This window comes from Podarcis melisellensis, assembly GCF_964234715.1.
Source record: "Podarcis melisellensis genome assembly, chromosome: 8".
NCBI lineage: Eukaryota > Metazoa > Chordata > Lepidosauria > Squamata > Lacertidae > Podarcis > Podarcis melisellensis.
Genome location: NC_138540.1, coordinates 11547324 through 11573415, shown reverse-complemented (window position 1 = coordinate 11573415; position 26092 = coordinate 11547324). Strand labels below are relative to the sequence as shown.

Genomic DNA, 26092 nt, shown 5'->3' with positions numbered 1-26092 from the left:
ATGCGCGCGCTTCCTCCTCTCTTCTCCCTCTCTCTCTCTCTCTCTCACACACAAGCCCCTTTTTCTCTTCCTTACACACGCACACGCACGCGCTGGTTCGCCGCGCGCCCAGCCGCCCAATGAGGAGCGAGCCTTGAAGCGCGAGGACCCGGGTTGGTGGCGGCCGGCGGCCGAGGGCGCATGCGCGCGCGCGGAGGTTGGGGGGTGAGACAGCGAGCAAGCGAGTGAACGGAGCGAGCGGGGGACGCCGCGGGGGCTGCTGCTGCTGCTACTGCTACTGAGGAGAAATTGGGAAGAAGCGCCGCGGAGGGAGGAGGAGGAGCAGCGGAGGCGGCGGCAGCGGTCCCACCACCAGCGACAGCCGCGAGGAGAAGCAGCAGCAGCAGGAGGCGGCGGGTGTCGGGAGGGCCCGGTGGGATGGTGCCCCCCACCGGCGCCGCGGAGGGAGGAGGCGGCGGCGGCGGCGAAAGAGGAGCGGCGGCGGCGGCGGCAGGCACAGGCCGAGTGCGGCGGCGGCGAAGAGCGGCGACGGCGGCGGCGGCGGGAAGAAGAGGAGTCTGCAGCTGCTACTGCTTCTTCCCCCGCTCGCGGTGCTGAGGCGAGCCGAGCGGAGGGCGGCGGCGGCGGCGAGAGCAACGCCCGCCGCGGAGGAGCCCCCATCGCCTGGCAGCAGCATGGTCCGGGAGACCAGGCACCTCTGGGTGGGCAACTTGCCGGAGAACGTCCGCGAGGAGAAGATCATCGAGCACTTCAAGCGGTGAGTAGAAGGCGGGTGGGGGAGGCGAAAGGGGTTCCTCGCTTCAGTCCAACGTAAGAGGAAAAGGTGCGTGTAGGGATCTTCCCGCTTCCCCCACATAATTTCAACCAGCGGGGGAGAGGAAGAGTGTATTTTATTTATTTGTTACATTTATATACTGCCCTTCATCCGAAGGCCACAGGGCGGTTTACATTACATTTAGTTACATCCTGCCTAGCTGAAGATAAGCGCTCCAGCTGGGTTTACCTAGGTAGGCAGGTAGGGAGAAAGAAAGAGAGGAGTGGGTGGGTTTACCACCACGAGTCAAAATATATATATATTAGATGAATTCTCTGTATAAATAGGGGAAGAGAGACGCACTGGTGGGAAAGGAAAAACCCTTAACGTTTGAAAGGCAAGAGGCTGAGTGAGGGGAAGAGTCTAGACTATGAGCTCAGCCCCTAGATAAAAGTGGAAGAAGGGAATTCCAGACTTAAGGAAGTGGGGGAGGGAATAGGAAACTGAGGCAAGACCTAAGTTATAACAAGGGCAGTTGCTTCTGAGAGCTCCTTGGGAGGTGAAGGCAGGGAACAGTGACTCCTCCAGATAATGAAGGGTTGTTGGTTTCAGGAGAGCATAAGCAAACAAGTGGGGGTGGGGTGGGGTGGGAGGAAGAGTAGGATAGCTGAATCTTCCATTTCACATCATGGAGGGAGACAGGTTAGCAAAATGAGGGAAGGAGTACCACCCCCAGGGACTTGGCAACTATGAGGAATCTTCAGGATGTCAAGAGAAGAACGAGGAGGAAGGTGACTACTCTCACACATAAAGTGCCACTTCCAGGATTGAGGGGAGAACCTTTTCCTCTTGGAGTTGTGTGAAAGCAGAAGAGAAGGTGGGAGGGTTGTGGGGGAGAGATCAAATACCCCTAGTTTGGGAGGGGGTGCCTGTGGAGGCATGGATATAAATCAGGATGTGTTAGGAAGGGAAGGGAGTTTCATGGTTGTCCATGTGGAAGGGAAAACCTAAGATTGGACCCGGAATTGAGTGCCTGATGAGAGAGCCCTTTCACAGGCCAAGCCACAGAAGGCAGATGTGCCTGGGAAAACCTGTCTTGAGTTTTATAGCAGCTGCTGCTTTTGCTTGCCCCTACGGATCCGGTAGAATTGGAATACCTTGGATCCAAGAGAGAAGGAAGTTCAGGGGTCTGGGATTAAGGATCCCCTCCTGCACTTGGAATCTTTGACACTCTAAAGGAAGGAACTTCAGAAAAGAAACTCCAGAGTCTTGAGGAAGGATACTGCCAAGAGCCATCAGCATTGTGGATTGGATTTTTCTAAGGGCATCCTGGAATGGAAACAACTTTTACCTGAAGAGGCCTGCTAATTCCTCTTTTCCATATTTTTGTGCCAGCACTACCCACTGATGGAACTGAGGGTTTTTGTTTCTTGGGCTTTTTTTCGGCTTTTCAGTGTATCATAAACACAACATGGATAAACTATTGCTGTTTTCAGGGGTGCACAAGTGTCAGTCTGAACTGTTTATTTATTGATTGACTTTGCTTGCTTGCCTCTTGAAACAATTTATGAATGAAATGTTTGGGACCTGGCAATTCAAGCACAACTTTGAGGGAGTAGAAGCTGAAATCCTGCTTGAACCCAACTTCCTTTGGTTTCCTTTGCGATGGAACAGTTTTCTGCCATGGCTAAGTCTGAAGACCAGATTGGTATTGTTACTTTTGATATTTTTCTTGTTGCCTTAGGCCCAGTTAAACAAAAATAATACTTCCTTGCCTCTTATTCATCTAGCAACAGGTCATATTTGGCTTAATAATTATTAACTTAATAGCACCAATGTGTGTGTGTGTGTGTGTGTGTGAGAGAGAGAGAGAGAGAGAGAGAGAGAGAGATTTGTAAGCCTTCTTAGTAGTGGATGGATCCTAGGTGATGTATGATTGCAGGAGTAAGCACCATGTTCGCAACTCGCTTCTGCTGTTACAGTGGAAGCCTGTTAATGGCATTGTGGAAGGAAACTGATAGGTAGAATTCTAGACAAGTGTTTTGGTCAGCTAAAATAGTTTCCAGTTTGAGACTCTGAAAGGGCTTGTAAATTTCCTTGTAATTTTCTTGCTAATGTTTAGAGTAGGAAAATTATGGAGTGAACCTAATGAGTCACCATGGGAAAAATAGACTTGGTCGCTACCTCATGGGGAGCAAGCTTGGCTGGTGAAGCAGGGGGAGAAAGGAGAGTAGAACTCTGCCCTGCTTTATTAAAGGGAAGCTCTCTAGTTACTTGGCCTTCGCTTGTTCATCAGTATTTTACATATATTCCGAATTTGTCAGAGTTAACTCATTTTGCAACTTTTAAAGCAGATCATTTATCTCCCTCCTCCCCAGTATTGCAGTTTTGGGTGTGGGGAGGAAGACCAGTGGTGTTACGTCCGATAAACTGGTATTCGTTCTTTCTTCAGTCATTAATTTTTCATTTGTTTTTGTGTTGGGGGTGAGGGAGGGGAAAGGTTTTCACAGTGCTCCTCTATGCAAAATGCAACATGCATGGGAACAATGGTTCCTTTTATTTCTGCTTGGTTTCCCTATGCGTTGCTTGTTTCTTAGTGTTGGTTTCTGTGGCTGAGAGAGGAAGAGACACATCCAGGCAAACTGTGTGTTGCAGGATTTGCTGTGACCAGCAGCATGTAGCTTGACTTGTTCTTTAGCAGCGCTGCCTGTTTCTAGGGACATTTTCCTGCTTTCTTCCCTGTTCATCTTCCATAGGTTGGGAGGGAGGAAGTGTTCAGGGAAAGGATTCCCTTTCTGAAGTGGTGACTGGTGCAGTGCTTTGGCTGGTGTGAATGCCTTTCTAAAATGGCGGCCCAGTTTATGTAGGGAAGAACAGAGCTGATCTCGGGCTGCACACAGGGAGGTGGGGGAGTGCTAGGAGAGCAGCGTAAGGAGAGAATTTCTCCAGCTCCCTTGTTACAGTTGCCTGAGCTGCGGAGCTTCCTCCAAAACATGCAGAGGGAAAATATTTCGCAGAAAAGAGCAGTTGCTGCTGCAGCATTTGTAGTCACGAGGGACATCCCCTCCTTGCAAACGGTCTTCCCAGGTTTTGTAAAGGGCCAAATCGGTAAGAATAACCTTGTGCCAAGTGGCATGAAACACAGAATGGCAGACAAAGGATTAAGAAATTAATCTGAATGAATTAAATTCTAGGTATAAGAGGGGCATAATCTAGCCAGTCAGATCCTGGTAGCTGTTACATAAAACTAAAGCAGCTGCCTTATTTCCCATTAAGAAATGGTCAGTTGCCCTATTATTTATTATGCCTTACTCTGGAAAAACAGATAATCAGAGCTTAAAATGATATGTTCAACTAGACCTGTCTGGTTTTTTTTAAATAATGCTTGTTGCAGGGTAGTGATAGACTAGATTTTGGAGTGGTGATTTAAAAAAAAGACATGATGGCTTTATGCACCAAGATTGCCAAAGGATTTCTCCAGTGAGAATTAAATCTGACTTTTCAGTGTCGTCTTCACCCTGTTTTCACAGAGCATTTTTAATGCTGGACAAAGTTGCCATGGTGCTGTTGCTTAGTGATGGTTCAGAAAAATGGAAGGATCTGAATTAAGTGGCTCTTTCATTTTTTCTGAATGTGCCATCAGTTTAAATATAGGTCTTGAAATTTAGTGTGTGTATGTGCTTGGATTTCAGAATCAGATTTATTTGGCTGTTGCATTTGGAATTGGGGGTGGGTGGGGGCTGGTAAATACATTCCAGGATTGATATGGCCAAATATGCAAAAGTGTTTTCCATCAGCTTCTAGCTACTTGGATTACTGAATCCTTTCACTATCAGATATCTGAATTGAGTTTCAGTTGGCAGGAGGAGGCCATTGTGAGTACTGTACACTGACAATAGAGCAGCCCTTCCTTTGTATGTCCCTGGCTTGTGTGGGGGGAAGGGCAGAGCCCAGTTGCACAATAACTGCCTGGCTGTCTTGTGCAGGTATTGTCAACCCTTTCAGGCCCAGGACCCACTTTTAACCCAGACATGCAACTGGGGACCCATTTATTATCCTTTTACCATAATTTGCATGATGGTAGTGCTCTTTTTATGACCCACCTTGGATCAGGCTGCAACCCACTAGTGAGTCCTGACCTGCCAGTTGAGGATCAGATCAGTGTGCTGGAAGATAGCTGTGTTGTGCATATATATTTGAAAGGCTGCTGATAGTGGTTGCCTATAGAATGAGGAAGGTTTAATTACAGGAGAGGACCTCTTTTAGTTCAGAGGGAAAAGAGCCTTTTTGGATTTAGCTGGGCTGTGCAAAGTTCCCACCCATCCCCCCAGTCTGAAAATAGGACAAAGAATATGCAGAGTCTGAGCAAGCAGTAATTATCATCCTTTAGCTGCAGAGGCAAAAAAACTACCTGATGTATTGCCGGACATAAATGGCAGGCATAGCCAAATACTAGCCTCTGTTAGCAGCAAAAGGTAAAAAAAGGTTAGCAGCACACCAGTGTGAAATGTAGTCATTCTAGTTGGTACTGGTGATACATTCTCATTTCAGAAGAAAACACATTCAAGTTGTTCATTCCAGGGTTCTAAAAAAAAAAGTACTCTAAAAAAAGTACATTTAGGAATGACTCGTTAAAGAGGAAAAAAATTGTTTCCGAATGGGACTCCTAACTCTAAAACCTTATAAAGGGAATTGAGGAGAGAGGCTTGGAAGTCTCAAGTAAACATCCTTTTCCATAATGCCTTTATTAGGACCAAGCAAAATGTCATAAAGTTGTAAGCTTCTGAATTCTGTAAAATGAATTTGGATACATACCATTTTTATTAGTTTGTGTAAATTTGTGTTTTTGTATATTTGGGGGCTGTTACAATAATATCCGAATAATGTTTTTTGTTGTTTTTTTTTGGAAAACTGCTCTGAGGTTTTGTTTGTGTCAAAGATACTATTTTATTCTTCTTATACATACAGTGCCCTTTATGTACACAGCACTTTACAGAGTTTTAGAAGGAAAAAACAGATCTATTGCCCCAAAGAACTTACAGTCTAAAACATGACTCCTGGTATGTGATAGGTATGGTGGAGGTGATATGTAATTCTGGAAATTCAGATATTTTCTTTTTTTTAAGTCTCTTTAAGGTGGTGCATACAGATTATACGTCGTATTTAAAACGGCATCTGAAATTGCTAAGGTACCCCTTCCTTTCATGGTTTCTGTTCGGGGCCCGAGGAGTTGATTAGTTGCAACTGAAAGTGTTTCGCTAGTGTAAATTCATCCAAATCATTTCAGTCATTGAAGTACTTAAGCAATTTCCCACTGCTGAAACAGAAGCATGGCAGCCTGCAAAGAGAAGGAGGCTAAATATAGTAACATTTTTTCCTCTGCACAAATGCCAAATGTCCACGTTTCGCCATCATTAACTTGAGGAGAAAAATAAGAACCTTTGCTCTCAACTTCTGTTTTAAGTACATAAGATAATGTGTGTGTTTAGTCCATTAATAAAATGGTGACTGTTAAAGATGGGCGTCACAAACATAATGAGTGCTTCTCAAGAACTTGTGCTGCTTCACGTTCACAAGATGCATGAAAAGTGACATTTGAGGTTTCCCATTTCATTTTACCCTTTTTAGGCCCTAAGTCTTATTCTGGGAGAAAAACACCAGTTTGGTATCCTTTAAGACCTGTTTTTCCTTAAGGCCTTTCCCTGTACATTCTTTATTTTTGGTGACTTCAAGTCACATACTGCTCCCTCCTCCTTTCTACCAATGTGGTGCCCTCCATTTGCTGTTGGACCACAGCTCCCATCATCCATGACGTGCTGGCAGAGGTGGGGGCGAGGGGGCTGATGGGAGTTGGAGCCCACAACATTTGGAGGGCACCATGTTGTCTGCCTTTGCACTAATGCACATAAGCAGCGCAAGCTGCATGCCTTCTGGCATTTTCATCCCCCACAGACAGGAGTATGTACAGCTGGATGCTAGCTGTCTAGTCTCTCTGTTCACTGTTCTGCCTCTGCATGACTAATGAAAGCCTGAACACGCTTCCAAGGCTATACGGATTGAGAAGGCTGGATCTGGATCTTGTACATGGCTCCCTAAGTAAACTACCACCTTCATTTAAATTTTGCAGCTGCGTGGTGTTGCGTACCCTGTTTTGCAAGTGACTTGACAGAAGGAGGATTTGGTGCAGAGAGGGAATGAGTCATTGGGAAGGATGTAGCAGAGAAAGTAGGCTTTCCTTCTGAAGACGGACAGAGATCCCCATGAGAATAACTGCAATTGATATTGGCAAAGTTTGGTTTGCTGCCTTAATGCTATTGTGTTTTGAATTCTACCCACACCCTCATTGTTATCTTTTGGAGGAAGAGGAGCAGAGTGCTCCGGGTTCTAGGTAGCTGTGGGATCACTGCTATGCTATGGCTGACAGAACTGTCCTGCTCTCTGCCACTTCATGATGTGTAGGATTCTTCAGATCTACATGTTTGTAGAAAACAGCTTGAGGCTGCTGGTGCGTTTCCCCTGAGAAATCCTTGGATGCTTCCTTCCTGCCAGCCCACTGGACATAAAATGAGTGTTTGAACAGGAGGGGCAGCCTCACATCGTCAGATTCAGCCGTGGATTTTTGGATAGCCTTGAGCGAACCTCATGCCCGTAAAGTGGGGGCAGCCTTGAAATTTCCTTTGGGGAGCAGTTCTTTGCATTCTGTGACAGTGTTCTATAAATAACATTTCAAAACACATAAAAGCCACAAAGCAGCCAAACCTCTAGAAAGTTTGTGTCAATGGGTGAAACTTCTCGGGCTTTCCCCCCCTTAAACTTCCCACATAGCTGCTTTGTTTCTTGTTCTAGAAGAGCCTGCTTCTAAATAGTCATGATACCATAAAAGCGATACCATGTCTGACATTCAGCAATGTGATCTGCACCCTGTTTTGCAAGTGGCTTGGCTATTTGAGAAAGGTACGCACTGAAGCACATAACCTTCCCAAAGTCAGCCTTGAATTCTGATCCCAAAACTGATTACACAGAAGCAAGCCCTGCTGCATTAAATGGGACTTGATTCCTAGTAATTGTGCTAGGATTTCAGCCTTTTGTATTCTACAAATTTCTAATTAACCCAAGTGAGCTCCAGGAATCTTAGCTGACTTTTGTGAAACTGGACATGTCTGATAAGGAGGTAATTAAATGAGCTGAGAGAGAAGGCAATCATTATAATCTCTAGCTGTAAACTATCTCCTTGTCTGCCAGATGTAAAACTTCTAGGAAGGCTGAAATTCTTTCAGGGGCAAGAAATATGATGCTAAGTTCATAATATCTCTGTTGTGGTTGGTTGTATGCAGTAAAGCTTTAGACAAAGGTCACTTGTGTTGCAAGATGGGCTCATGGGTTATTTGTTGCAAAGCCTTTGAACTATAGAAGTAAATGTTCTTATTCCGCAAACATTTTTGTGCTTTTGGCGTGGGAGGGGAGTGGTGGTCATACTCTCACTCAGTGTGACTAAACTTGACAAACTAAGTTGACTGCTAATTACATGTATTAATGATCTGTTGGCTTCATTCTTACAAATGAATAGATAAAGAAAGGGTTGTGTGTCTGTTTTCTTGAGATACTGAAGGGCAGTGGTGTAGGCTAGTCATTACTAATGGCATATGTGGATGTATGTCCCACTGTGGCCTCTAGTTAAGCTAGTGTTGCATCAAACTGTATCCTGAAACTGGAAGCATGACTAGTGCTTTTAGATGGTTTACTTAGATCTCTGTTGTATAGTGTGTATGAGAGATAATACACCTGCCTAGCATGGAGAGGAACCCCTAAGGTTGCATACTTCCTTGGTTAACCTTTGTGGGGGGGGGGGGGAAGTGCCAACAGTGGGCATGGCAAAGACAAAAGTAGGCAGAGATACTGAGCACAGACATGCAACATTCATTCTCCCTGCTTAACAGTTAGGGTTGGAAAAAGCATTTGAGCCTTTATGGGAGCCCAATTATGTGAACTTCCTGGAGATTACAGCTGGGAGGCTTGACCTTTCTTTAGCTGCATTCTCCATCCCTCCCCCCAGAAGAAACCCCAACAACTACTCTTGGAAAAAACATTCTGTTTGAACCACTAGACAGATTTTGTCCAAGCTTAATTGTGGTGGGGGTGAAAAGGGGACACTGGGGGCTGGATAGGGAGGCCCCAGGGGCTGCATCCATACCACTGACTTATACACACACATTCCCAGAGCACTTCTTGAAAGGCTTCTTCAATTTATTTTTAAAACTAATATTCCACCCTTCGTCATAAGACTCCACGGTGAGTTGCAATAATAAATGCATAGAATAAACATTAATAAAACAACACTTGTAAAATTGAGTTGTTCTTGAGATTAAGGCATTCCTCCTAGTGTATTAAAGGCTGGGTGCCCTATTTTATTAATGGTTGTTGGTTTATATTTTGCTATATATTGCCTTGGCTCTTAAAAAGTGGTGTGGAAAACTAACATGATCATATGTTCCTTATGATCTGATGCAAGGAATTTATTTCATTCTCTTCCCCCACCCCCCACCCTACTGTGTTGTTCTTCAGTGAGCTTGGATCCCAGTTCCAGGAGCTGTAAGCCTCTTACAGAAACACTCGCCAAGGAAAACAAGGTTGAAGGTGCAGTCCAGTCCAAACAAACCAGGGTCAGACACCTGGAATCAGTTCAGGTGCAAAGCATGATGCAGAGGCAACGCCAGGCAGCAGTCCGAGGTCAATACCTCAGAGGGTCCAGGCAAAGTGCAGCTCAACAAGGAGGGGAGATGAGGCTTGGAAACAAGGAACCAGTGATATGGGAAGTTACTTGCAACTCAGAGGCTCAAGAGGCAGACTTTGTGTACTCAGACCTCCTAGACCACACCCTAACCACAGTTACTGGTGGTGAAGGAGTTTTAGGGATTACTTTCTCAGGATGCCCTTGACTCATGAGGCTCTGTGGACTTTGGGTCCACAGAGTATGCTCTGTTGTCAGTCTGGCCCAGAACTGGACCTTTTGGTGCCAGCAGATGCAGGGAGCGGGGCTCCCGCCTTCCCCATTGAGCCTCAACACTGATTCTGGAGGACACTGCCTGATCCCCAAGGGCCTTGGCTTGTGGGAACTCTGGTTTTCCCTTCAAGGACAGCACTTAGTGTCTGGTATTGGGTCAGGACTAGTCTTGACATACTGCCACCAATCTCTTGGCTTATATGGGGAAGTCATTGCAATTTGACTCCTGCATAATTGCTCCCATGGTACTAGCTCCGAGTTAGAACTATGCAGAGGCAGTGTTAGAAACTGAGATATGAAATAATATGTTCATTTTTCACATGGTTTTAGTCCTTCCTCCTAATATTCTTCAGAGGGGCTCTTCTCCAGTCTTCAAAGAGTAGCTGGAAGTGGGAAGGTAGGAAAAAGGTCCTCCTTTCCTTCCACTCTGCAGTTTTAATCTGAAATCTTAGGCACACTACTGCACCCAGAGCTCAGAAACTGCTTGCCCTAATGAAATTCCCTGTCACAAAATGCGCCTAGAACAATGGGAGTTTTGAACACTGTGCAGAGGTCATGGGGGCCTTGCTTCTGTCAAACCACAGATGTAGGAAGTATGTTGCCTTAATGGTGGCAAGCTATGTTATATTTTGTAGAAAGGGAAACTTTTTTTAAAAAGCAAAAGTGCTGAGTACCAACAATTGAAAATTAAACCTAGTAAGTTGGTTATGGTCATTAATTTCCATGGGTCTGTTCTTAGTAGGACTAATGTTCAATACAACCATATAAGGTTGCAAGTTGATTCACTTGTGAAACATTTTCCAAAGCAACAGAAGCTGTTCTGACATGTGTTGTGGTACCCTGAGACTTTCATTGTGGTCTGTGGACAGCAGCCTTGAGCAAGTGCAGCCCCACAAGTGGTAACGGTCTTTGGTTTCGCCATCAGTCTGAAGAAACACAATTTTTTAAGGAAAGCAAAAGAGAATCTCTAAAACCAGTAGGTGGGGTGATCTCCCTTTTGGCTAACTTTCCCCATGTTAGGGAATTCTCTTCACTTGGGAACAGGACATCTCTGATGAGGCTGTGCCAAGGTGGCCTTTAGGACACTTGAGTGACATCAACCTGACTGTGAGCTACATTCAGGTAGATATGGTTTGTGTGACAGCTGGGCTGTCTTTGGCTGATGCATTTGATGGTTCCTGCTCCTCCCTCTTGATTTTCAGAACACCTCTTTTCTGTTCGTGTAAGTCTCCTTAGCCTCATGTTACAATGGGAAAACACAGGACTCTGACCTATTTGCGCCTGCTGCAAGAGCAATCAGAGGACATAGCATAGTCCTTATTGTCCAGGGGCCCAGCTTGTATTTCTAAAACTTACAACTTGTTTGAAGACTCAGGTAGAACTCTGTGTGCCCGCATGTGCTTTTCCCTATACCAGTGCAAGTCTTATGCAGTCCCAACTGGTGCCATGACATGTTCAGAAACGACTCTCGTTCTCTGTGGCAGGAAGTCTCCTGTCAAAATGATTGCTAGGCTCATGCCTTGCCTTTAGTCTTGTAGTGCTTGAACTGCACACCTATGACTTGGGAGAGCTGGGTTTGAATCCCCACCCAGCCGTAAAGCTCACTGAGTGACCGTGGGCCACTCACCATCTCTTAGCCTGACTTGCTTCAGACGCTTGTTGTGAGAATGAAGTAGAGAGGAGGAGAACCATGAGATCATTGGAAGATAAAGGTGCTGTATAAACCAACCAACCAATATTTTCCCCACCCTGAATTGATGCATTGGCAAACTAATAAAAAACCTCAGGCTTGCATACTTGCACCTTCACTGTCTCTCCTCCCATTAAAAAAAAATGCCTGTGCTCTTTAGCTTCATGGGGGGTGTGGTGTGTGTGTGTTTTAATTCCAAACTGGTGCACTGATGATCCTTGAGGGTGGGTGGGTGGGTTGTATACTGCATTTGAAAATAGCTGTCATCTGCCATTCTTTCGAGGATAGACTGGAATGATGCACAGTCTGAAATTCTGTCAGCAGCTTGAAAACTGGCACTGGCCACCCAGATCTGTGGATGCCAGGAAGAGCTGCCGTGTGCTCCTTATGTGTCTGTGGTGAAAGCCAAAATGCACTGGCAGCTTAGAGCTGCAACCAGTTCAATTTAATGCCACCGAAGACTTCTTTGGAACTGAGCTTTCTTGTTTTTTCAAAGGCAGACCACCTCCAGCTAGTTATCCCTTGGTTTGAGGGAAAATGTGCAGTGTTTAATCTGGCTAGAGGGGGAGAGCTAGATGGCCTTTTTTTTTTTTTTGCAAGACCTCCCTTTTAGGTTAACCAAAAATGCCCTGGATGTTGAGGGCATTGAACTTAAGCATAGTTTTTGAAAGAGGGATGCACTTCCCCGGAGAACAGTTCTGAGGATGACCAAGTGTCATTTCCTTTACAGTAATGCTTTTTTGCTATATGTTCAGCATTTATCGCAGTGCGGTCAGTGTGATAAAACTAGCCGCTTGCTAAACATGCCTGTGACAACAACTGCTTAGCAACTAACTAACATGAAACAAGTGTTTGATGTTTTGATGGAGCCTATAGTGAAGAAGTAGGTACTGTTATTCTTTCCCTGGAAGACCTTCAGCATGCCTAACTCCTCTGGATTTATCATCTTAATGGTGTAAATTTTATGTGATATAGAATTTTCTTTTGTGAGCTAGGGCAGATCCACACCAAACATTTAAAACAGATCCAACATACATTTAAAGCACATGACTTCCTCAAAAGAATTATGTAGTTTTCATCATACAGATCTACAGTTCTTTGTACCCATAACAAATGACAGTTCCTGGTATTCCTTGGGGGAAGCTATGTGCTTTAAATGTATGGTATGGAGCTGCCCGTACTTGCCTGAAATTAACATAGATAATTACTGGGACTCCAGTAAATATAGAGGAAAGTGCTTGCAACTTCCTTACCTATTTTTATAGACATATACAAGCAGACTAGTGGGAAATGGTAACAGGCAGCATAAGATTATTGCCCTGCTCTGTGCATGCCATTAAATCAGTGTATCTGTAGGTGTTCCAGGACTGCAATACCTATAATTTATTTGGGCATTGTTTTTTTTTAAATGTGTGTGTTGCTAACCGGCTTATGTGCCCATGGGATAGTGTGTGTGTGTGGGGGGGGGAGATAGAGATTTTAATTGAATAGAATATATGCATTCATATCGTCAGCAGTGCTGCTGACCTCACTTGGTTGGGCTGTGTTTGCATGAACAAAGATGAGCAATATGAACACACCTATAGTGCTTAGCAAGAGCCTATAGTACCTGTACATGTGTCTACGCACCCTCCTCCAATTCCGTGATAGATTTGAGCAAAGCTGGTGTTTGTCTAAAGAAGAGTGACTTGTAAAAATGTGAATGGCAGGTTCTGGAATCCCCCCCCCCCCAACTGCCACGTTTAGGACACTTTCTTTTTGGTTAAATACACATTGCAGCAGTTGTGAATATGGTTTTCTCCTAATCAGTGTTGCTAATTAAGCCAATTTCTGCCTTGAGCCCTTGGAATCTGTTGCCAGCAAATAAGCAGCAGCAGTTTAGTTCTGCTTTCAGTAGCTTGGGAGAACCTAGTTTTGCAAACCACAAGCTCTCTTTCACAGCTATGCTTTAAAAAGGACTAAATTGACCAATAATGACTGTACAAAATGCATGCGTGAAATCTAGATATTGTGTTAGTCTTTGGAATGAGTACTAAGTTGGATTCAGTGATAGAATATTGACTTTTAAATTTCCGGTCACCATATCCCTGTTACCATTAAATGCCTATTTTGGGAAAACAGCCCCACATTGGCTCTTGCTCTTTCCGTTTATATTTTGTTAAGCTGTCCTATTTTTTTCTGGTGGCCTTTGCAGACTTCTGTCTCCCCAGATTTAATGTCCTCGGTGTCGTAATCTTTTGTAATCAGTTTTACTAATTATAGTTAACAAACAAAAATGCTAACACGCACATCATTAACTTAGGTTGCTATGGAGTGTGATGATGGATTATTGCAGACAGCTTCCTCAGGTCTCCCCATTTCCCCAGTTCAGCTGAGGCTTGTCTCATGGTGACACATAGCCTAAGGATGACAATGAAGAAATCTACTTAATTAAGCCTGGAAAAATACCACCTGCCCCAGGATCCATTGTGGAGGAAGATCCTTTGTGGTAGCCTGGTCTAAGGTGAATGTGCTGATCATGTTTAAGTCCAGAAAAACTGGCTTAGCATGGCCTTGTGGTTGGGTAATTGACAAGGGGCCCTGAGTCCCAGTTTTGCTGTCCTGTCTTGTGTAGCCTTCAGGTTCCTTAAAGGAACAGATCAACTGAAAGGTCTTAACTTGTTCCAGAGAACTAAGAAAAGGGCTTCATGCCCCCAGAGGATTCTACTTGCAGAAAGAGCTTCATAGAAGCCACTGAAAAGCAAACCATACAATGAGACCAGCTTGTCTGACATGCTGCGAGTTACTTATTGATTAACATGAATTATGCAAGGTGGGGAAGGTTGCTAAAAAAGAGCAACAAGAGGAGCTTTGTTTTCATGGGGATCTTTAGAGCCAGCATGCAGCAAATTCCCCCTCTCCCCCCTTGCTCTGTTTTTTATCTGTTTACTTCTTGGAAAGGCTGAGGTAAGTAAAGAGAGATGGAGGAAGCGTTTTCACAAGGGCTCTTTTCAGCATGGTGAAGGTCATGATGGCTCCTGTCCTTTTTGTGTCTCTTTCCCAACGAAGGTTACCCTCACAAAAGCTTTTCTCTGCTGTTTCTCCTTCCTTGTTGTGGCTCTTGCAAATGCCACTGTGAAAAATGCTCTCCCTTTCCTCCATTGCCTGTCCTCCGGCAGCCCTTCAGAAAGCCTCTCTTCTCCTTGCCGTGCATTGTTCTGCTGCAGTAAATGATCCCGTGATGCAACATTGCAGATCTTTTCCCTCCCCTCCCTTCTGGATCAGATAGCATGAAGCAATGCAGCTCCCCTCCCCGCGGGAACTGCCACCACAGGAGCAGTTTGGAGAGTAGCCAATGGGTGGGGCTGGGCTGGATCACTAGGCAGATTAATCTTCACGGTGGGTGACTAAAAGGTATGTGCAATTAAAAAGGCGCAGGCGATGCTAGGGCACAGAGCGTTGAAAGCCTTCCTGCTCACACAGCTGCTTTGTCTTGAGGGTTGTGTGTATGTTGGGGAGGATGTGTAACTTTTACTCTCTCCTCCTTGAAAAGCAGCTGCCACACGCATCCCAGCGGCTTGTTGCATGAGAAGACATGCTGTGCCAAATAGTTACACAGCCCTGAGATTTAGGTGTGGGTGAACAAGTATTGTGCAATCTGTGTTAGGGCTGAAAAAATTAGGGCAATCTCTGTGGTAGTAATCTGGCAATAGTGTCTCCAGCTGTGCCTGGTTTTTAAAACTGTAGATGGAGAAATTGGACTGCATAGGTTTCCTTCCTCCCACACATATTGTAAATTTGGCCTGTGCCTCTGATTATAGGAAAGTGCCTTAAACCAGCGCAGACCATTTCTCCATCTAGCCTAGTATTAGGCTCTCTAACTGGCTGTGGCCCTTTGGGCTCTTGGATTCAGAGGCCTTTCCCGTCATCTGCTCCTGAAATCTCCAGGCATTGAGCCTGGGACTTGCTACATGCAAAGCATGTGTTCTGCTATGGAGCTGTGGTCCTCCCCCCTCCCTTTGATTGGCTGTGCTGATTTCGAATGAGCTTTGTGTAGCTAGCAGTGATTTCAAGGCTGGGAGTCCTACATCACCCCATCAGTTGTTTTTGAAAACACTTAGAGTCATCTGAACAGAACGTGCTCTACTACCCCCTGCACTGTACGAGGTTTCTACTCCCCAGGAGTCTTAGACCAGCTAGCATTGGAGAAAGTATGTTGGGGAGGATGTGTAACTTTTACTCTCTCCTCCTTGAAAAGCAGCTGCCACACGCATCCCAGCGGCTTGTTGCATGAGAAGACATGCTGTGCCAAATAGTTACACAGCCCTGAGATTTAGGTGTGGGTGAACAAGTATTGTGCAATCTGTGTTAGGGCTGAAAAAATTAGGGCAATCTCTGTGGTAGTAATCTGGCAATAGTGTCTCCAGCTGTGCCTGGTTTTTAAAACTGTAGATGGAGAAATTGGACTGCATAGGTTTCCTTCCTCCCACACATATTGTAAATTTGGCCTGTGCCTCTGATTATAGGAAAGTGCCTTAAACCAGCGCAGACCATTTCTCCATCTAGCCTAGTATTAGGCTCTCTAACTGGCTGTGGCCCTTTGGGCTCTTGGATTCAGAGGCCTTTCCCGTCATCTGCTCCTGAAATCTCCAGGCATTGAGCCTGGGACTTGCTACATGCAAAGCATGTGTTCTGCTATGGAGCTGTGGTCCTCCCCCCTCCCTTTGATTGGCTGTGCTGATTTCGAATGAGCTTTGTGTAGCTAGCAGTGATTTCAAGGCTGGGAGTCCTACATCACCCCATCAGTTGTTTTTGAAAACACTTAGAGTCATCTGAACAGAACGTGCTCTACTACCCCCTGCACTGTACGAGGTTTCTACTCCCCAGGAGTCTTAGACCAGCTAGCATTGGAGAAAGTGAAGCAAGTAATAACCCTCAAATTCTGTGGCAGGCTTCTGCTTCTACTGAAGAGCATTACTGGCCCCCTTGTTCCCTGTGGCAGAGATGTAGGGCCTTTCCTGGCAATACTCAGCAGGTTTCCCTTCCTGTGGAACTTCTTTGGTGGTGCCAATTCTCACACAAGGATGAATCTGTGGATTTCGCTGGTGTCTATGAGCCTGGAGAAAGAATTGTGCTGCTGACATATTGTCAGTGGTCCCTGTGTCTTTCCTTTTGTTAAAGCAATCTGATCTTGTTTTTGCCATGTGGCTAGTCCATGTAACTGTGTTTCTGGGTTTTTGACTCTTGTTCTTTCACTGCTTGGGCCTAAAACTTCTAATTCAGACTCTTGAAAATGGAGTCAGGTGTGTCAAAATTGGTTCTTTTCCTCAGCTATAATTAAAGGGTGATTAAAGATACATGAAGGTTGTCTGACAACCTTGGTAGTTCTTGCACTTTCTCTAGTGAGATAGCACTGTTTTGTCATCTTTCTCCAGGTTAGTTTATTTTCTGTTTTAAAAAGGAGCATTTATAGAACATCTGTGGAACTGTAATGCTTACAGAATAACTTATTTTGTTCAAAGGAGCTGGGAGTTCAGTTACAGGGTCTTTACAGGTGGATTTATTAAAACTGGATTATTTCAGAACTTCCATCTTGTCTATCCAGTTTGGGAACATTAAAAATATTTCCAGTGGCTGTATCAAATTAGTCATACTCAAAGCAGACATGTCTGTTGATTTCAATAGGACTATCTTGTGTATTGGCTTCAAACCCATATTTGTATATTAGTGGTCAAACAGATTCCCTGCTCACTGGGGTTGCAAAAAACACAGAAACTCCCTTGATTGACTGGTGTGTGCAAACTGTGGTGCTGATATCCCGGGATATGAAATGTTTTATCTGGTTTTTCCTAGGAATTCCCAAATATTCTTCCAAACCTGGCTGAAGCTGCGATTTACAGCATTGTTTAGATAGTAAGCCAATGGGCAGGACTTGGTTATTAGTTCTATTTTTTAAAATTGTATAGCAGTGCCTTGCAAATATATAAATATTATTACTAAACTGTGAGCAAGTTGGAAATACACACATTCAATAAATCCTTTGATCTGGTTACTTTTAAGGCTGATTGAACTGAAGCATATTGGAGCTGTGGCAAACCTTTATGTAAAATACTTTTTCTTTCAGTATAAAGCATAATTTTATAAAAATATATTTAGGGGTATTCAAAACTGAATATTGTATCACAGCTTTGTTTGTTTGTTTACTTACTTATAAAGAGCGATGGGAAGGATAGGAGCAGCTGAGTAAAAAAGCAGTTTGTTTGAAACTTTGTTTCTAACAGACTAAAGCCATGATGTGAAGCACAGTTACTGCAATGAAAGTTTAACAGGAATAAATTCAAAATAAATATGCAAGTCAAACTTTTATTGTGTGAGCCAATGGTTGTGACATCATCCCTAACATTGACAGACACTAAATACACAATAAAATCATAAGCAAATCTAACAGAAACCTTTGTTTACAAGGACAGATAAAATAGAGGGGAGTCACATATGGATTGCAGAATAAATATGCTTAGCATCACAGCCTCAGTGCTGGAAATTTCAGCCAACTAAAATGTGGTTCGACAACATGTTCTGTCTGTGTGAGCCTTTAATACATATTATTTTTCTTTCTTTCTCCCCTAGATATGGACGTGTTGAAAGTGTCAAAATTCTCCCCAAAAGGGGGTCAGAAGGTGGCGTGGCAGCCTTTGTGGATTTTGTGGACATCAAGAGTGCCCAGAAGGCACACAACTCTGTCAACAAAATGGGAGATAGAGACCTTCGGACGGATTATAATGAACCGGGAACCATTCCTAGCGCTGCTCGGGGATTGGATGATACAGTTTCCATAGCATCTCGTAGTAGAGAGGTTTCTGGGTTCAGAGGAGGTGGTGGTGGGCCCACGTATGGCCCACCACCATCGCTTCATGCACGGGAAGGACGCTATGAGCGGAGACTTGATGGGTAAGTTCCAAGGTTTCACTAGGCAGGTATTTTGTATTTGATGTGGTGAGAAACACAAACTCCTGTATAGGGCCCCCAGATGGATTTAAAATTTGGGGATTTATCTGCGTTTCCTATTTTGGGTTTGGAAACGGAAGTGATTCCCGCCCCAGTGGCTGGTATCTTGTGGATCTGTAGAGGATATTTCCTGCAGCTGGTTGGATACTTGGTCCTAAGACGGAAGACTTCCGATGGTCATCCTCGATTATGGAGCTATTCTTCTAGAACAATCTCATTCTTGGATAACGTTAAGGCTTTACTCGGATGTATCCTTATTATCAAATGGAGCTATTTCGTTACTGCAAGCCTCAAAACCCAGTATGGAGTATCTTCAGAATGTAGAACCTACAGAGTCTTGGAGAAGCTTCATGGCTAGTTTTTTCAGGGTTTTTCTGGTGTGCATAGTTTATGTATAGAATTGGATTGATTCCAAAAATTTCTAGTAGGCTTTTTAAAAGTTATGCATTCATCGTCTTGGATTCTACAAACAACCTCTAGCCATGGGAATACACTGTGGTATGGTGAAGACAGCAGAAGGCAGCTTTTGATGTTTCCACTTTTGGATCTACACCACTTCCGTATATCTTGGGATTACTGTTCCTCGTGGTATTGGCAAAAGTGAAGGAGATGGACACTGCTAAATATTGGAAATTACAGGCCATCTGTTAAGGTGCTGGAATAATGGCTACTACCTCGAATTTGTGGGATGGTACACAGCCAAGATCCCAGTGGCCCAGGGGAGTGGATTACTATCTAGTCTTGTTAAGAGCGCACTTGTCACTGTACAGTTAAAAGGCACTTTAGCTTTAAAGACACTCTGTTGATAATCAGCTTGTGGATACATAAAGAGAAAATTGACTTTGTTGGATGGTTACAAAGATGGACAGAGGATGTCTGCTAGCCAGCAGTGAGAGGCATTCATCTATTCATATCTTGGTGTATTTTCTACCAACTGTTTGATTCAGACTTAGAGCTGGAGTCACTCTCTTTTGTTGGATATACCTAGACGTGATTTGCTGCCTGAAGAATGAAGTCTGGGGGTTACAGAGTCCTCATGTCAATCTGGGACAACTGGCTTCCAGTGGATTTTTTTCCCTGTTTGTCACTAAGATTTTTTTTCTTGCTCGCTCATCTAAAATATCATTTTGACACCCTTGCCCATTAAGAAGGTGGATTACCCCTATAAGAGGGGCCAAAATTGGGGAAGTTATGTTCACAATTCTCTCCCTAGATTTAATTGGGAATATAGGTCGTGTTTCCACACTTGGAAAAGGTTGGTATGTCCTGCCCTGTGTATATTAGCTCCTCTCCTAACCCAAGTCAATCCCTCTTTCCACTAACTCCAGTAGTAATTAGTACTAATAGATAATCAGCACTGCTGTAGTCATTAGATTTTCAGCTCTGCTAGTTCTTTTGTCTGTCTTCTGTGTCCTTCTAATGGATAAGGAGCTCTTTTACTATACCAGTAACCCTCTAGGAGTATTGCTTCTGTTCCTTTATTACACCAGCTCTCACTGGCATAATGTTCCATAGGGTGCAAAGTGCTGCTTGTTTTTCTTCTTTTAAGGAAGAAGACACACATGCACACACACGTGCACACATTTGGAAACAGTTTGCTGCCTTATTTGCATGTAGCTGCAAATAATTGGAAATGTATATTGTGCATTTTGGAATTTTGCTTTGCATTTCTGTTAAGACAACTCTGAATTGCTCAAGAGGCAGGAATTCAGAGAAAAGAAAGCCTTTAAGATTCATCAAGCACCTTCATCTCAGGGATTACTAGCCCTGTGCTTGAGATGCATGTGTAGGAAGAGAGAGAAATTTATAATCAAGGAAGATTCTAATCCACTCTTAAGATTAAACAAAAGAAAAATACAAGAGAGTTCAAGCTTTTGAGAAGATCTGTCCTGGGACCCAGCAGAAGAGGAGGAACTGTGGGGGTGGAGGTGGGAGAGGATTGAGTGCCTAGAACTGAAGTAGCTGTGAATTGGTTTTCAAAGAAGACTATTGGAACAAAGGGAGATGGCTTAAAACCCTTCTTCCTAAATGGGGCTTTAAATTTTGCAACTAACTCAGGCTCTGGCTTATTACTAAATCCACAAACATTTCCTGTTGAATTACTATTTTTCTTGATTAGCCATGCCGCTAAAGATTGGCCATCCTTTTACTTTTAATAAATTAGAGTACTAAACTATTGGAAGCCTTCTGGGTCATTTTGCTTTCTGTTTTGAAATACTGTCCTATGAAAATACTCATCAGTGTTCTGGGCCATAGAACTGAGTCACAGGCACAGTGTTCTCATTAATTCTGAAGTACATAGTAGAGCAAACTGCTGATTATTTATGTGGAGTATAGAAACTGTGGCAATTAGCTTTATTCTTTAAATATTAATACCCCACTTTTCTTTGATTCAAAGCTGCTTACAAAAATACCCACAGCTTACCAGTAAATCAACAGAAATCTTGCTTTGGGGACTTAATACCTTTTGTGGGCATGGCTTTGTCTCCACATTGTCTGTGGCACTTAAAAGTACCTACCTCTTGGATAATTAATAGGATCAATGTATTGAGCATTCGCTGTTTTGACATTATATCCAAGGAATCTTAGCAACTAAAATGCTAACAGTAACTTGCCTTTTCTGGACTCATGCTTTTCATAGGGGCTTTCATGGCCAGCCAGACATTTAGCCAAAGATCTTCAGCATACCCATGCAATGAAAAACATAAATAGTTGTACTTATTTAAAATCCTAGAGCATTGTGGTCCTAGAAAAATTATATTTTAAATTGGTGATTTTTAAAAAAACAAAAAACTATGTGAAAATCATTCAGGGCCCAGAAGATCATTAGTTTGTTCTGTGATGCAGAACTCTGGTCATGAAAGCCCAGTTTAATCAGTGAAGCAGAATCAGTGCCAAGCTGTGCTGTACCTAGATGTAACTGAGGAGTCGTGTGGAAGAACCAAGCTCATTGGTTTTGCTTAATAGTCATTATAGTCATTTAGAGTCTTTTATTGTTAATATTACTTGTGAAGATCGCCAGTGCCACACTAAATGTTTGCATGATGTTGGGACCTTCTCCTCCATCTCTGATTGACATAAATATTTTCCCCCTCCAAAATGCAGGGCTTCAGATAACAGGGAGCGTGCTTATGAACATAGTGCCTATGGACACCATGATCGGGGGACAGGAGGATTTGATCGGACAAGACATTATGATCAGGATTACTATAGAGATCCTCGAGAGCGGACTTTACAACATGGACTCTATTACAGTTCTCGGAGTCGCAGCCCGAGCCGTTTTGATGCTCATGACCCCCGTTACGAACCTCGGGCCCGGGAGCAGTTTACTTTGCCCAGCGTGGTACACAGGGATATCTACAGGGATGATCTCACACGGGAGGTACGAGGCCGGAGGCCAGAGCGGAATTACCAGCACAGCAGGAGCCGGTCACCACATTCATCCCAGTCTAGGACCCAGTCACCTCAGAGGCTGGCGAGCCAAGCGTCAAGACCTACCAGGTCCCCTAGTGGCAGCGGCTCTAGGAGCAGATCATCAAGCAGTGATTCAATCAGCAGCAGTAGCAGTACCAGCAGTGACAGGTATGTAAACGCCCCTGTCATATTTATTAATGCCATGTTTTCATCCTGGGCCCCGATATGAATTCCCAAGGATTACTCATGGGATATTGCAGTGTCCTTTTCTTATTGTTCTATTCCCCTGCCCCCTGAAGACCTGTGCCTTCAGCATTTGAGCTCCTGCTTAAGAGTGAAGTTGTTGACATTTATATGTACTACATTTCAAAATGTGTCAACTTAAATGGTGCCTCATGGAACAAAGTTAATATGACTGGTTTCATACGGCTTTCCCACTTCTATTTAAAATCCAGTGCCAATTATCAGTCATTGTCTGCCTTGCTTTCTCTTCTCCCACCCCCTGCCTGCATGTGTTTTTTCCAGCATATTTTGTTAGTTTAAAGGAATAACCTTCTCTTAGTAATGACGCCTGAGAGATGAATGGAGTGTTGGTTTTAAATTGTGGCTGTAGCTGAATGGATTACTGTGGCAAAATAATGTTGTTCAAGCTTAGCAAGGACTTGATAGAAGGATTTTTTTGTTTTGTTTCTATTTATCAATGAAGAGCTGTGGGAGAATGGGAGAAATTTTGGAATAGAATGTGTATCATATGAAACTGTATCTTCCTTCCCAGTCAAATTGTATGTGTGTATAGGCGACAGCAGGTGGTGCTGTGGGTAAAAGCCTCAGCGCCTAGGGCTTGCCGATCGAAAGGTCGGCGGTTCGAATCCCCGTGGCGGGGTGCGCTCCCGTCTTTCGGTCCCAGCGCCTGCCAACCTAGCAGTTCGAAAGCACCCTCGGGTGCAAGTAGATAAATAGGGACCGCTTACCAGCGGGAAGGTAAACGGCGTTTCCGTGTGCAGCTCTGGCTCGCCAGAGCAGCGATGTCACGCTGGCCACGTGACCCGGAAGTGTCTTTGGACAGCGCTGGCCCCTGGCCTCTTGAGTGAGATGGGCGCACAACCCCAGAGTCTGGCAAGACTGGCCCGTACGGGCAGGGGTACCTTTACCTTTTATAGGCGACAGCCATTTTAGGCATGTCCAATTGATGAACAGTCGCTGATGCGTGGGTCCTTTTGGACGTGGTAGAAGGCCGAACGGGGGTGGAACGGGACAGGGTGAGGCACACATGTATGTACTGGCACACTTGCTTGTCCTCACAAAGCCATAATTTGCCTATGTGTTTTATGTGAACCATGTCCAAATGTTCATTACAGGTACTTGGGAAAAGTGCTATAGATGCTTGTAAATAATTCGTAGCTCTGAAAATTAATTTTCTCCAATCAGCAAAGGACTTTGCAAAAGAAGGGTCTAACATTGCAATGTTATCCTCTATTGGTGTCTATAAAAATCTCACCAACTGAAATGTGTTTTCAGTGTTTCATCAAACTAATTTTTGTCTTCCTTATTCTAGCTAGTGCTTGACCACTAGTACACGGTTTTTGCAGTCTTGACTCTGGCATACTTGCTTGAAATACTGATTGGTGTTGTTGAATGTATTATTTCCAGCATTAGATATATAAGCTATTTGCCAAATAGCATCTTAAATCTAGGTTACAATCCCCATTTTTTTTGCAATGAATTTATTATTATTATTATTATTATTATTATTATTATTATTATTATTATTATTATTAATTTCATTTGTATACTGCTTTATATTTCAAAGAAAAAAAATCTCAAAGCAGTTTACAATACATTAAAACAGAAAATCAAACAACCCAGAATAAAATAAATGCAAGCTTCAAGGGAAATATTCCCTATATTTATTTACCTGCTTAATTTATATAGCTGCCCCATAGCATAAGTATTCTAGGAAGCCAGTGTGGTGTACGGGTTAGAGTGTCTGACTGGGACCTGGGAGGTCAGGATTCAAATCCCCATTCAGTCATGAAGCTCACTGGGTGATCTTGGGCCACTCACAGCCTCCTAACCCCTACAATGACCCTGTGAGGTAGATTAACTGAGGAGGAGGACTCAAAGGTGGGAGATAAATGCAATAAAGTCTGTAAGTTCTTCTGCTCAGCTTCTTAAGAAAGCTGGAGGGGCCAGTCAGATGGAGATGTCAGAGACCAACCTCTGCAATTGGACCCGTAGCAGTTGCAGAATGTGCCTAGTGCCTAGGGCTTGTGAAACTCACATACTTGTGGTGAAGCCCAGCTTTCAAGTAATGTTACTGTAGAGACCACAGAGCTTCTTTTTATCTAGAATGTGTTTCGAGAATTCCACTTGAATTAATTCTTGTGTTTTCGAATGTAGTTGCTGTGATTAATGGACTATGATTCTTTGGTTAAACCAGATGAACTTTAGAAAGAATTTGTCTTCTTTGTTGAAACTTGCCCTTGTCATGGATTTTTTAAAAATTGATTACTTGCATGTATCCTGAAACATGAAGATGAAAATTACTGTAGTGAAAGGTGCTAGAAAAACCACCATGACTTAACATTCAGGTTTCCTGAGACTTGGCTGGAGAGATTGGTCGCTGTCTCTTGCTTACCAGCCTCCTCTCATGGAGTGAAAGTAGACATTGGCAAACTTTATTGTATTACATAATACTGGCCATTCCCTCCTGTGGCACCCCCTCCTTTCTTTCCTGCTCTGGAATTTGCCAACTAAGGATGAATCACTTGCTTAAAATGGTATTTAGTGGAGTGTGGGCGGGTTAGGTGCTTCCTGTTCATGGGGACAATTGGGGAAAACTGCTTCAGAACTTAGGCTCAACAAAGGCCATTTTCCATGTGGTTTTGCTGGTGGAGAAGCAGTTTGAGTGGAGAACTTCAGCAGCAACGGTATGGTATGGTCTGACCACCGTGTGTGTGTGTGTGTGTGTGTGTGTGTGTGTGTGTGAGAGAGAGAGAGAGAGAGAGAGAGAGAGGGGGGGGGGGAGATTAGCCTTGTATAAAAGATCTGAATTGTTTCTGTTGCCTGTCATGTCCATGCTAATGGTGCAAACATTCAGGAACATAACTAGTTTCTTCCTTCCTTTCTTAATTTAATATTGGATGTCCCTGCCCCCAACCCTCCAAGCATACACACAGTTCTTCAAGAGAAAGAGCCCTGTTCATTTTTACATATTACGTTGTTATGATATTTTTATGTACCGGTAATTCTTTTAGGACAAAGAGAACTTTCTTAAGCCAGAAGCTGAATGACTAAACGCCTGTTGGCTAGCTTAGGTTGCAGGGTTGTAAACTGCAGATTGTGTTAGCTTCTCTCTAGAGTAGTAATTTCAAAAGCTGCCCTGTCAGAAATGCCTTTCTCTTGCTCTTTAAGGCTCTCCTTAGCTGCTCAGTCTCTTCCAGAGGTGTTAGCATTCCTTGCCTTAAGCTGTCCCCTACTGTTCAGCAGTGTGGAGTGTAGCTATCTGGCATGTTGATTTGTGTGTCTGTGTTTAGGGTTTCTTTTCAAGGCTGCTTGCTAGGATGTTCCGTTCCTGTGGGAAGATCTCATCTTAAAATCCTTCAGGAGGACGGGACCCAAGACCATTGTTCATTCAGATGCTTTGCATTCAAAAGCATTTCTTGATTAATTCCGTCTTGAGGCTTTGTTTTCATTTGTACTGGTCTAAGTCAAGGTGCATTTGCAAATCAGCCATGTTTGCGGAGTTTATTTGATTTCTGTTTCACCCTTTAACAAGTTCCCAGTGTGGCGTAGCAAAAATTATAATTACAGTGAAACGAATTAAAAGAAAAACACTGGTATCCCACCTTCCTCCACTCAGATAAGGTGGCCGGAAAAATGTGGGCAAACCAGGCCTCAGGTCTCCACAGCTGATAAGCGAGGAGCAGCCTTGTATGCTGTTGGAGCTGCTGTGTCCAAATAGTGCCGACTGTGCAAGGACCTCCTTGTTTGTGTTCCCAGAACCAGTCTGAACTGGAATCATCCAGTCGGATTTGGCCATGTGCCACCTCCCAAGAGGCTGTGTTAGATGTAGGTCCTGCCGGCCTGGTGTTTTGTTTGTACAAAGCAGAAAGTTGTGGGAGAGAGCTGAGAGAACAAGCAACTCCTCAGCCGCTGTGACAGACAGGGACCTCTGGCCATCCCTAGAAGGGAAGGGCTGATCCCTGGATTTGAAGGGGTGACTGCTTTAACCTGGGATGTGTACTCT

At 43.9% G+C, this 26092-nt stretch overlaps 1 protein-coding gene across 4 annotated transcripts in view; it reads left to right on the top strand.

The window, feature by feature from the left end:
• Positions 1 to 483: 483 nt before the first annotated feature.
• Positions 484 to 26092, top strand: part of SPEN (spen family transcriptional repressor) — a 69065-nt gene continuing 43456 nt past the window's right edge. For 3 of the 4 annotated variants that reach the window (XM_081923087.1, XM_081923085.1, XM_081923084.1), the window contains exons 1-3: positions 484 to 757; positions 18052 to 18372; positions 21535 to 22011. In XM_081923087.1, the coding sequence (XP_081779213.1) occupies positions 675 to 757; positions 18052 to 18372; positions 21535 to 22011 (881 nt within the window). In that variant the 5' untranslated portion in view covers positions 484 to 674. Of the gene's footprint in view, positions 758 to 2283; positions 2463 to 18051; positions 18373 to 21534; positions 22012 to 26092 lie in introns of those variants that run through there. The other variant, XM_081923086.1, reaches the window with a different exon arrangement.